The 13,015-nt window shown below is 43.4% G+C and overlaps 1 protein-coding gene across 1 annotated transcript; it reads right to left on the reverse strand.

Annotated features, from left to right (window-relative positions):
• Positions 1-275: 275 nt before the first annotated feature.
• On the reverse strand, positions 276-9,230 carry ATP6AP2 (ATPase H+ transporting accessory protein 2). Its single transcript, XM_042810637.1, has 9 exons — positions 9,090-9,230; positions 7,084-7,214; positions 4,952-5,080; positions 4,330-4,425; positions 3,901-4,038; positions 3,556-3,609; positions 2,573-2,722; positions 1,664-1,780; positions 276-1,325 (listed from the first exon to the last, which is right to left on the reverse strand). Exons 1-9 carry the CDS (start codon positions 9,142-9,144, stop codon positions 1,131-1,133), a joined length of 1,065 nt encoding a protein of 354 aa, XP_042666571.1. The 5' UTR covers positions 9,145-9,230; the 3' UTR covers positions 276-1,130.
• Between the last annotated feature and the right edge of the window lie 3,785 nt (positions 9,231-13,015).

Here is a 13,015-nt window from a genome sequence, read left to right on the forward strand (position 1 = left end):
GCTCATCCCAGCACAACTGCACGTTGTGGCAAAGGTGTAACTGACCAGGAAGTTCATGCAGAGATCTCAGAAATGGAGCTTGAGCTTAAGGAACACAGGAAATAATATGACAGGACATAAGAACCAGCAATCAGTAGTGGGAAAATTCAAAGCTTACTCTATCTCAAATGGGCCCACTGTCAGACAAGGACAGCTGGCTGCACCTGCTCCACTCAGCTGGGCAGCAGTACTGAAGAGAAGCAGCCATTCCTAAGAACCAACAAACAGCAAACACATTCAGGAACTATTCTTTGTTTTATTGAACGATGGAAGCAGGACTACAATCCAGGTATATTTAAATCAGGTGTTGGTCCAGTCTTATCATCAAAAAGTCTGCTTTTTTTTTTTTTTTTTTTTAAATAATATCAACACAAATGGAAGGAATACGAAGCATCCTAACAGGAACTTTTAGCTGTATGCAATGTTACACCATGACCAGACTGGTGCTATTTTGATATTTCTAGACTCTCTACTGTACAGCCCAGCCACACTATCTCCAAATTATTAAAGCTCAAGGTAAGCCCAGCCATTCTGGCTGTGATTCACATTTAAGCCATCATCATGTGATCCAAATGCCATTTCTGCCACTAGTTTCCTAATCCCATAGAAATATTTCTGCATTTCATATATTACTAAAGAATAATGAGTATCCTCTCCAAAGTTACATCATAAATATTTACATCAAACATTTACAACTGGTTCATAATATACAACACAACAATTCAGCTATAACTCATCACCTCCCTGTGGAGAAGTTTCAAACAACTCTGCTGTCATCATTTCAGTTTATGTTTTGCACACAGTCACGGGCAGTGCAGGGCATTTCCAAAACATGATAAAAAAATGGAATGATGTTACCTTAATAACAGTTACTTTGGGGGATTTTTACTTTCTTAAACAAGTAGATTTGAACTTCTAAATCCAATCTAGTGCTACTTACTAACTATTAAAATAGGCTTAAGAGGAGGAAAAACAAGATACTTAGAAATAAATACACCTTTTAAAATTCCACGATTAACCACATATTTGTTTTCACTCAACTTAAAGGAGATCTTACTCATCATTTCCCTGTGCTGGAATACAGTTTTAGTTCAATCCATTCTTATCTTCTGATTCGTCATCCTATAAATAATGCTGTCATACCCAGGATCCATGTTCCAGAGGTTGTAGGAGATGACTATCACAGCTAAAGCAAGGCCTATCATCATCCACAGAATAATGTTGAAGATTACAGAGTAGTTGTAGTTATATGGATAGGCAAGGTTATATGGATTATCTGTATCAGCCTGTAACAAAGAAAATAAGTGCATTATTTTAAAGTCTGCCTGTATACAAAACAGGTGCTGATTTCATCAAAAATCCAAACAGTCTAAAGAAAAGAGATGCATTTTTGTCCAGCGATTCCGACGCCAGGGCACAAAATGCTGAAGTGATTCCATGACTGACATTAATGGAATCCAAAGGAATGAGCTGACAGGAGCCTCATGAAAGTCAATGAAGACTTGCCTACACCAGTCAGTATCCTAGTCCTTAAAAAACAAAGCTTTGCTCAAGTCAGGAAGTGATGCAGTTTGGATGCATTCACGCTTTCAATAGGCAAGACAGAGAACCAAGTAGATCCTACCTGTGAAGACTGGAGAATGGAGCGAGTTTTTCTTGTGAGGGGAGAATTAAATGCCTTTACAGCCACCAATTCTACTACTGCATTCCCACCATACAAGTTATACATCTCATCTGCAAACTGAAAGAGACAAAGAGATTTAATTTAAAACTTCAACTGGAACCAAAGAGGGCTTTGTTAGCAAGATAAACCACAACATGTCAGCTTCAGGATTATCAAGACTGGGTTAAAAAAGAAAACAAACCTGATACACCACTGTCTTACAGTTCCACCAACTAAGTTTCAACTGGCTTACATCTCCTACATTAAACAGTTATTCAACTTGTTAAATTCATGCTTTTACACTTCTCCATCACACTTTTGACACTCAAAACATACTGGCATCAGGTCTTAATAAAGAGTTTTAGTTCATCGCTATGGAAGACCATAGCTAAAGAGTTAATTTCTTAGAGCCCTGGATGTTTAGATTTATATAACTTTGTGGCAAGGGGAAACAAAACACTGCACCCTGGGGTAAAAAGATTCTCACATTTCACTAGGCCAGACTCAGTGAGACATAGCAGTGTTTTTAAGGGAAAGATGTTTGTTTGGGGAAAACAGACCTATTGAGCTCATGTTTATACGAGTTCTAATAGATTCCCACTCCTTTATCCAAAACAGCTATCAAGTGAAAATCACTGATGTGATTCTATAGGGTGAGAAATTTGTAACAACTGCATTAAAAAACAAACAAAACAAAACAAGGGGGAAAAAAAGAAGCAAAACCAGAACCCAAGCACAAGTCAAGCCATTACTAATGAAGTGATAGCTCACAACAGAGCATGCATCAGTAAGCTAACTCCCTTGTAGTTAACACAAAAAATGACTTCCATGGTATTGGTGTGAGTTTTGTTGGTTAGACAGGAAGTATACCTTTTGCAAAGTATCCACAAGAATCTGAGAAGCATCCTTGAATTGCTGAGAGTCTTCCCCATAATGCTTTCCAATTTCTTCCAAACCGGACAGTTCCAGGGAATACAGGTCTGGAGAATGATCTTTGGCCAAGTGCTTGTGTCGGGACAGCTTTGGCACACCGTGGAGGGCAGAAAGAATTCCATTCATAAACACGTCGCTTTAGGAACACACTGTCACAACATCAGTTTGCTGGGACTCAGCCCAGCTGCAGCACTGACATTTGACTGCAGATGGGAACAGCCTCCAAGAACAAGCAATGCAATCTGTTCCTATCTTCCATAGACTTCAACTATGGCATTTCTGATCAGCAAGACCAAAACAAGTTATTTTACCTCGTTTCTTTCAACCAGTCCTTCACCTAACATGAATTTTTAGAACAAAAAAAAAAAAAAAAAACAGCAACAAGACAGGAGCTCCATAGTGCAAGAGAGAGAAGCTTCTTGCTTTAAAAGATCTTAATTAAAAGCTCATCTCCCTGTTGTAACATTTCTATCACTACCACTGTTCATGCCACATAAGTCACTGCATCCTTTTTGAGCAAACGTTAGTGACATTTTGAAGTAGATGACAGGGCACAGAGCATGTTTTTAGCTACCATCATGCTTCTCAAGTAAGAAAATAAGGGAAACTCTGCAAGTTTCTCATGGAATACTTCTTGTGGGTATGGAGAAACAGTAATTTAGGATGTCCTCTGCTCTCAGTAAACAGAACACAAAAGAAGCTACAAGTGACCAAAGTTCTCACTTTCTTCCATCAGTAACAAATACTTTGAGAATGCATTATTTAAACTGATGCAAGCCAGTAATGACACACCTGAGTGTATAACACTGGTTGCAAGTACCCTGGCCATGGATTCGCTACCTTTAAATAATGTGTGTGAAGTCTGAGACCTTAAATGTAACTGAAGTGTTTAAAAATAAAAAATAAAAAGTAAGTCTTACCAGGGTTACAATATCACGTAGAACTTGCAGTTCTGAGAGAAAAAGTAAGTCAACCTGGAGACAAAGTCAAAGGTGGATAATTGCTTTGATGGCACCAGAGTTTGAGAAGCCTCGTTATGTTTTAACTCTACATATTTTAGAACAGACTGTATCTGTTGCAGCATCAAAACTTGCTACAAGGAAATTATTCTTTGAATAAAGCTTACACAAGAACTTAAACCTTAGTTCTTACAAGTGGATTAGGAAAAGAAGGGAGAGTTCTCAGCACAGGGAAAAAATGGGAAAATAGAAAAGCATCTTAGGAAAAAACACTAACTCTATAAGTACTCCTTATGGCTTTTTTACCTCATTGTTCCTGCTGAGTGAGTTGAGAGGAAGGGAGCTGAGAACGGAGTTGTCCTGGAACAAGCGGTTCCGCAGCTGGCGCAGCGTGACAGAAAGATCTTCAAATACAGAGTTTGCCTTGCCCACCATGTACACTCGCTGCAGGAACAGCCATTGTACAACAAGAACAGAAGTTAGAATCATAGAATCGCTCAGGTTGGAAAAGACCTTTAAGATAATCAAGTCCAACCACAACCTAACCAAACTACCCTAACTCTACCAACCCCCCGCTAGCTCTTCACCTCCTCCAACCACACAATAATCATCAGCCATACTTGCAAATCACCCTCCAAAGCAAAATATTTTCATATAGTAACTGGTTTTGCTCCACTCATACAAGCCTGTTTTACCACCTGGAGCATCTGCTATCAGAGGCGAAGCAATACTCACTTCCTCACTGGGGGCCAGCTGCAAGACTACAGGAGTTTCTTCAGAGAACAAATTATGAATAGCATTTGCAACACTGTCCAGACTGAAAGGAACAGCCTGAAACACAAAGCCTAGTTAGATTTCTGGGTAAGACAGAAACTAGTGACTCAGTGATGATCATTTGGAATTATTCATGAATACTGGAGATCTAGTAGTTTGCCAGAGCAACTTTGGGACAGCTCATCTGAAGCCACAGCAGCAATTTCTGAAACAAATAAAGACTAGAAACCTTTTTTTTATTAATGGGATATAGAGAAAATATGGACAAAGTACACTTCAGAACTTTCATGAAGTTACAAGTGTGAATATGACTGAAGATTTCTTCATATTTAAGGGCTCTGCACGTTAGGTATGCTACGTGGTCTGGTTCTGGCAATCTTCAACCAGTTTTATTGAACCCAAAAAGGAAAGCCTAACTCAGAGTCAGGCTGGGTTATTCATGACTACAGCCTGACCATCATTCAAAGGGGAGATACGTGAACTTCAAGCAAAGTCAAAATGATGAGAACATCAAGCACTATGGTAGGAAGTCTTGTAACCAGAATGTAGGAGTTGCATGACTGCTCCAGATGTGCATACTCACATTCTCAATAGGGTAAGAGATTCCTTTTGCAGGCAATGTCAGCTTGTCCACTCCTTTCACAGTCACTAACACGGCAGCTCGGGGCCTGTGAAACAGATCTCCTGCTGCAAGCCCAGGCCAGGGAAGGTCCTATTAGAGAACAGTGAAAACAAACTACAGCCACCACCACTTGTATTTGAGAGGAAGAAAGACAAAAGAACCCATCCTGATCACTACAGCAGAATTAATTGGTGTCTTGTAGAGATCTCCGTACAGGACAGCCTGCTGGAAATTCATGGGGAAGTATGTACCACAAGAACACTTCCACCTTACAAAACAACACTACTTCTCAAGTTAATCACGAAGAAACTGTTAGTTTAAAAGCTATCAGCAAGTTCATAAGAAAGCATGCACTGAGAGCACTGTACAAATATTTCAAGAGATAAATACCATAACTAAAGCAGAAGAACAGGCTTTATTTAGAAAGTGAAGCTTTGATTCTAAAACAAACAAACAAACAAAAAACCAACACCCTCATAAAATAGCACCAAAATGTATTTGGGCACATTAAAATACTGACATCTTGATACTTCAATATGAGAAAGAAATACAGGGAGGAATGTTAGTTCGACAATTCACCACTTACAAATTTTCAGGCACTGAATTCAAACAAGATTCTCCATTTGTGTAAAAAATATAAATGCCTAAGCTTCATGAAACCAAATTATTTGGGGTTTGGATTTGAAATACCATTGATATTATGAACTGCATCACTTCCAATAAAAGAGAAACCTTTTACAGCATCGACAGAGACAAAAACAAGGTTCAGTTTGACCTTCCCATAACAAGAAAAGAACACCTCGTGACTGTATTTGAGAATTTCCAGTGTGATGCAGTATTCTAAAATCCCAACCTGCTGCACCATCAGGTTCTTTTCCTAGACTACATCCTTGATGTAAACTGCAAAATGAGCATTATGGACTCTTGGCACTCTCAATACCAATGTGGGAAGTTGCCTACATTGTAACCTCTGCCTTAGTGACAACGCTGATAGCAGCTTTCAATTTCAGGTTTTAACTACCTAAAGCAATTTGAAGAGCTTCCTTCCTTCTTCTAGGATTGAAAGAATAAGAATAAAAGAGAACTATTTCTAAATGGTTCTGTGGATCCATAAAAGCAAATCAATTCCTAGTTTTGCTAATGGAACAGAATGAGTACCAAATCACCTCTTTCTCTTCATAAGTATGTTCTACACGAGGATGACCAGTATGCTGAAAGTCAAGTTCTCTAAATGAGCCGAAACCCACTATTCTGGTGAGCTTCTTTACATGCAAAGTATGCAGTACTGCTCTTTTTCTTGATAAAATATTACATGTATACGTACTGTGATTACTAAGCTTAAGTATTCTTTGTCACTAATGTCACAATTACAAGCATAACTGACAGCACAGTACTTTCAGACAAGTTCCTAAATATATTTTAAACAGGCCTGTATTCAAAACAGAGTTACCAGGCCTCTTGACCAGCTGCAATATGGAAGAAACAGGAAATAGCTTCCCTTGCTAGCACTGCAAGAATATCCCAACTTGCTGCTTTGAGTATCTGCTTGCATGGACACTGCTGGAGACACCTTGCCACTAAAAACTTTCATGTGCTACTTCAGTAGCCACTCACCCCTTCTGAAGCCAAGGGGAAGATTCCCTGGGCAATGTGGAATAAAGCCATGGGCACCTACTCACCTGCCATAAGTCAAATATCGTTAAAGCTACACTCAAAGGTCTAATTTGGCAAACAAATTAGGTTTTCAAGTCTTTGGATTATTTCCTAAGCATCCTAAGTGAAACTGTCTGCTAAGTGCACAGGGGCAGGAACGCATGCAGATGGGTCACAGAACAACTGCAGAACACTGCTAAAGGCTCTGCAGGCTTGCTTCCTTCTGTAGCTGATGACTCAAACTAGCCAGCAAGCACAGCCCCTTTTTCTGCTCATATGACCAACACAACTCTGTGCTTGGAAACCACACTCTGTTAAGTCATGCACGCCTCACAACAAACAGGACAATATCTTACATATTCCAACACATGACAGGAAGCACATTAACCGAGCAGCTCTGTAATTCTAGAGTCATTTTGCAGCCAAGACCTCAAACTTACCTCTTCAATAGAGAAGCCCATGAATAACGAAGCTACATCTGGGATCCGATCGCCAGGGATTGGCCAGCCTCCATCTCGAAAAACAACTGACTGAGGTGATCGTAAGATACTGAACTCATCCCCGCACACACCTAAAACCAAGCAAAAAGTGCTGTCAATTTCTTACGGTCTTCTTCATTCATTCTTGTCCTTCTCACAGCTATCCACCCAGGCAGAGTTAAGTAAGGAGTAACGTTTGTTTTTGTTCTCTGGAGCACAGGATAAGGTTTCTATATAGCTAAGACTAAGAATGGACAAATCCACATTTGGATTAAAGCAACAGTACAGTACATATACGCACACTCACCAGTGGTTTAAGTGTTACAATACAGACCCAGTGAAGCCAGCCCTCAGCATAGTCAGGAAGGCTCAAAACACCCTGCCACACATCAGCACAGCTGATTTTTTCCTGAACTGCTAGGCACAGAAACTCTTTCTGTGCAGACAACAGCCTGAGACACTGAACCCAGAGCAGACAAGACCAGCTAAGTCCACCTGTGCTGGCTGAAGCAGAGAGCTGCCAGTAGGGATCCAGCTCCTGCAGAACAGCTCCAGTTGCCCTCTCGGGCACAGAAGGCCATAAGACATTTATTTTCCATTATGCTGTACTGGACCAAGGCTGGCAGTACACAGCCACAACCCACAGGACCTCTCACATTGGGATCCCCCTTCACTCTATTCCACATTACCCTCAGTAACAAAGCAGGCTGAAAGTCAGTACTGAAGTCAGTACAGTGGGTTGATATTTATTCTGTAATAAAGTCAGAGCAGACTCCATAAAAATGAGAGACGGGATAGTTCAATTTAACACATATGATGGCAATGCTGTGTGCATGCAAGCACCCAGCTGAACTCATTTTAAAGCATACTTGGTGCAAATGCGTCTATCAACAGGCAAATGCAAAAGGGAAAAAAAAAAAAAAAAAGTGGTACTCTGAGGTTAAACAAATGCTAAGAAAAATGACAACCAATCTGACCTTGAGGATGCTGCTTCAAAGCCTGTTGTGACTCTGCATACAGTGTTGACAGTAAACTGAGCCATATTACAACAAACACCACAGGACCAAAGTACTGTGCATAAGTAAAAGGAGAGCAGGAGGAAAATGGGCTGGACTGACAGATGCATAGAGTGTAGATCCAAATATGGCTTAGTTTTACGTTGGTACCTGTTCACTGGATGGCCTGCTGTCAATGTTAATGGCATAGCAGTTCATACCCCCATGCTCTGTGTGGCAACAATGCTTCCAAGCCCATTTGCTTAAGAAGGAATTCACAAAATTGCTGTATGCGTTTTTCATAGAGTCACTAATGTTGGAAAAGACCCCTAAGATCACCCAGTCCAACCAGCAGCCCATCACACCATGCCCACTGCCCACAACCCTCAGTGCCACATCCACATGGATCTTGAACACCTGCAGGGACAATGACTGCCCCACCTCCCTGTGCAGCCTGTGCCACTGCCTCACCACTCTTTCTAAGAAGAAATTGTTTCTAATATCCAATTTGAACCTCTCCTAGAGGGCGAGGGTATTCCCTCTCATCCTATCGCTGTTACATGGGAGAAGAAGCCAACCCCCACCTCTCCACAACCTCCTTTCAGGTGGCTGTAGAGAGCAATAAGGCCTTCCCTGAGCCTCCTCTTTTCCAGACTGAACAACCCCAGCTCCCTCAGCCGCTCCCCATCAGACTTGTGCTCCAGATCCCTCACAGCTTCACTGCCCTTCCCCAGACAAGGCTCCAATGTCTTTCCTGCAGCGAGAGGCCCAACATCGGAGGTGCGGCCTCACCATCGGCTCAGCCTGCAGCATTTCACACCGAGCTTCCCTCGCCCGACACCACCGAGGCCCGGTGATAGCCGCACCGGTCAGAATGACGGGCCCGAGGCCCGAGGCTCACAAGACTGCAGCCCCCGCCCCGTCCCCACAGCCGCGGCCCGGCTCCCTCACGCCCCGGCCCCGTCAGCTCACCAGCGAGACAGGCCGAAGCCAGCAGTAGGGCCACCCCCAGATCGCGGACAGCCATACCGCCCACTGTGCCGCCAGACCCCACCGAGAAAACGCCGCGCTGCAGCGCCGCACCGAAAACCCCTAGAACCCGCCTGCGGAGGACAGGCGCCGCGACCAATCCGCAGGCGAGGTTCGGGCGGCGGGGCGGGACTCCAGGGGAGTGACGGCGGATCTGACCATTCGGCAGCGAAACCACCCCCGCCTTCTCACGGGACCGAGCGGTCAGCTGGGTGCTGCCGCGAAGGGGGAGGAGCCTTGGTTTGAATGGCGTTTCCGTTCTGCCAATCAGATCGCGGGAGAGCTCTGCACCATTTCCCCCACTCGCCGTATAATCGGAGGCCGAACCTCACAGGAACGAATGGACAACTGAGTTGTCCAATCGAAGCCTTTCCTCTCCCACTGAGTTGGGAGGAGCTGCGGACCGGGCGGGCGGGCTCTGAGCGGGGGGTGGGAAGAAGCTCTGATTGACAGCTGAGCAAGCCAGTCGGGGAGCGAGGGCTCCGTGTCAGAGCTCCGCGGCTGTGGGGCGTAGGCTGGTGTGGGGTAGGTCGAGACAGCCAAGTGGAGAGCATTGGTTGCAAGTGTGAGGGGTAAAAGCAGGGCGCAGGCCGCAGGGCGAATAAGGCTGCTTTAACGAAGTTATGTGTTCAAGGCCGGGTTGGACGGGGCCCTGGGCTGCCTGGTCTGGTATTAAATGGGTAGGTTGGTGGCCCTGCATGTGGCAGGGGGGTTGGAGCTTCATGATCCTTGAGGTCCCTTCCAACCCAAACCATTCTGTGATTCTGTGAAATAATTTAAATTAAAGGGCTTCATTTGGGTGTTTCTTTCATTCCTTTTCTTCTACTTTGAATTGCTTTCTGAAATCGCACTAGAAACGTAGCTTATGACCAAATCTTTCTTTTCTCTTGTGTTTTCCAGTTCCTGTTTTTTTGTGTGCTTTGGTTGTTCTTTTTCCTGTGAGGAAGTAGCACATAGGAGCAGTGTGTTTCATTATGAAGCCATTAGGTCCCTGTAACTCTGCTCACTGCTCTCGGGTGCCCGCTGGTATCAGCACGTCACACCGCCGCTTTACAGGCTGCCAGAGCTCTCGCTGTTTTTTCTCCAGGCTTCATTGAGATCCCAGCTGTGCTACGCAGAGTGGGTTTTGTAGCCATGCGAGCAGTATTTGTGACCAGGTCTATGCGCAGTAACATTACTCTATTGAACTGATTTCTTTTTGAGCTCGCGGCAAGTTAAAACAACAACAAAAAAGTAATAAAATGAGACAACATGCACATTAGGTCAGAAATAATATTTATTAAGCCATATACTGGTAGTAGCAGTCACAGAATCAAAGTGCCAGCTGTAGGCAAAATAGCAGAATTGACTGCCTGGGTTAGCACTGTGCTGTGCAGAAACGTCTGCGGCGGCAATTGCTCATGTGGTGTTTAGATGCTGCCTTTGCCTCCAGCTCTGTCTATACTAACAGCATTGAAGATGAAATGATGGTAGAAGAGGGAGTGTGAGAAAAGGACTAAGTCAAAGAGCCAGTCATTTGTCTGTACTGGACTGTTGCTTCATGAATTGGGTTCTTTGTATCGCTACTGTGGTTGCTAGCAGAAGTAATCCTCTCAACCATCATTTCTCAAATCCTGCTATAACTGAGGAATATTTGCATAACTATTGCAGACACCAGGCCAGTCATACTCTGCAGGAGAGAATTAGTTCCTGGCGCCGGGTAACCATTCCCTGTAGTCATTCAAGGCCAGGCTGGATGTGGCTCTGGGCAGCCTGGTCTGGTGGTTGGTGACCCTGCACATAGCAGGGGGGTTGAAACTAGATGATCATTGTGGTCCTCTTCAACCCAGGCCATTCTGTGATTCTGTAATTTAGAGCTACAAGGCCATTCTATGATTCTGTGATTTAGAGCTACCAGGTCCAGAATCATTCCCTTTGGTACCAGGCATTACACTGTCACAGAAAATTTATGCACAGAAATGAAGCATAAACTTTTAAAATAAAATTGAGAACATAAAACACTGTCTTCTGTGGCACTTTCTCATCTTGGCATGCCAACAGAACATGTGCTTAACACAGGATGGTTGGACATCCCTTGGCCTGTGTGTTTAGGGAACGGAACAGGTCCAAGAGCCTGACAGGCAGTTTTGAGACTGCTGGGAGGCCAGGAGGTGAGATGATTGATTAGAAGCACATGTGCCTATCTTGGCTGTCTGTTTACACTGCTTGCAAGCAATGAGTCTCAAATGAAGAACTGTTAGCCCCTGCCACTGAACTACTTTGTGGTTTCAGCTCTCCTGTCCCTGTTTGCCGATTCTATCTGTGTGAGCAGAAACTGCATTCCTGCCACAGTGGTCACCAAGACTAAATTAATCAATGGCATCTCAATTTCTAAAGGGCTCGGGAAAAACAAAACACCCTTTGTTAATGAGCTAAGACCTAGGCTGCATCAGAGCTGATTTCCTGAAGACTGAAATCATATGAAAAGTGTAAATGCTGCCCTCTCTAAAAAGTGGAGGTGTTTTCCAAACCTGTTTATGAAAGAAAAGTGCCTTTGTCTTCTGTCAGTCAATAGCTGACTTTGTTGCTTTAAAAGTGATTACTAGCTTTCTCACATGTGGGACTGAGACACAAAATATGCACAAGAAGCCTGTTTTATTGTCTTTTTTGCTAGATCCTATATGTTCTTCATAAAACAACATACTCTGCCACGTTTTCATAGCAGTTCTCTCCACAACTTTGTTTATTGCTTCGCCGGGACCTTAGGGCTCACTGGAGGTCAGCATGCCATAGAGGACAGTCCTCATGCTGCGGTGTTTGCAGCCTGAACAGTGTTAACGACTGGAATAAGGTATCAGTGAGGCAGCTGACATGGATAAGGACCTTGCCTTTCTCCCCCTGTACTTTGGCCTATGCAGCCTTCTCAGCCCGTGAGTGATCTGTGTGCATTCAGTGACCATGGGCGATTTTAAGAAATGTATTTTACAAACATGTTGTTCCCGTACACAGCACTGCAATCTGGCAAGCATATCTTTCTCACTTGACAGGTCTGAGGAAAATGGTCTTCTATAATGCCCACCAAAGAGATACTCATTTCAGTAGTTTCAGGGTCTCATTACTCACTATATTTTGATGAAGTTGGCATAATCAAAACACACTTGAATGTGCTATAATGGCATTGAGGGTAGGCAGAGAGTATGGTTTTAAAGAGACATGATTTAATTAAATGTACACAGCTTCTATAGATTGAGGCTATTGCACTAAAGAGGAAGGAAGCCTGGGAGAAAAAAAAAAAACCAACAGGATTTTCCTGAGAATGTGGAGAGAATGTGATGCATGTGTTCATGATGCATGTGAATTATAGTTGATTTGGTCATTCAATTTTCATTCATACTTTCTTAATTTTAGCAGAAAGGATTTAAGCAAAGCAGATTTGCCAGCAGACTTCGGTGGATGGTTTCAATAAGCATTGGCACCATCTTGTGGTCGAAAATACTGCTGCACTCTCTATGGATTTGTTCTCAAACCAAAAGTTAAATAAAACACAGCCTCTCAAGGACGCTTTGTTTGGTGTCCGTCCTGTAGGGCCCAGTTCTGCCCCACTAGCAAGCCTTTCTGGTGAACAGTGGCTAAAAGCATCATTGATGTGGATGGCAGTCACTGTGTTGTTACTTTCCCCCATCTCTTAGCTCTGCAGAAAGCTATTTTTTGCAGAGCTTGTTTTCCTGAACTTCGGAAAGCTGAACTGACTTGTTGAGAAGTGAGATGAACACCAAAGCTAGGGCACAGGAAGAGGCAAGAATGCATAGGTGGGCACAGGGCAACAGAAGTCTTCCCATTGCGGTGACCTGATAGCATTTGGTGAGCTCAGGCTGTACTGCATCTCTTTG

This window comes from Centrocercus urophasianus, unplaced genomic scaffold (assembly GCF_019232065.1).
Source record: "Centrocercus urophasianus isolate 14NV4802_14NV808 unplaced genomic scaffold, USGS_Curo_1.0 seq_12, whole genome shotgun sequence".
Classification (NCBI taxonomy): Eukaryota; Metazoa; Chordata; class Aves; order Galliformes; family Phasianidae; genus Centrocercus; species Centrocercus urophasianus.

What these genes read in the sequence shown, in the direction of transcription:
- ATP6AP2 (XM_042810637.1), bottom strand. Translation starts at nt 9,144, where the DNA reads ATGGCTGTCCGCGATCTGGGGGTGGCCCTACTGCTGGCTTCGGCCTGT. An exon ending in AGCTGGCCCCCAGTGAGGAA is followed by an intron (nt 4,039 to 4,329) that starts GTGAGTATTGCT and finishes CTGTTCCTGCAG; the next exon opens with CGAGTGTACATGGTGGGCAA. An exon ending in TTGTGGATACTTTGCAAAAG is followed by an intron (nt 1,781 to 2,572) that starts GTATACTTCCTG and finishes TGTCTCTTTCAG; the next exon opens with TTTGCAGATGAGATGTATAA.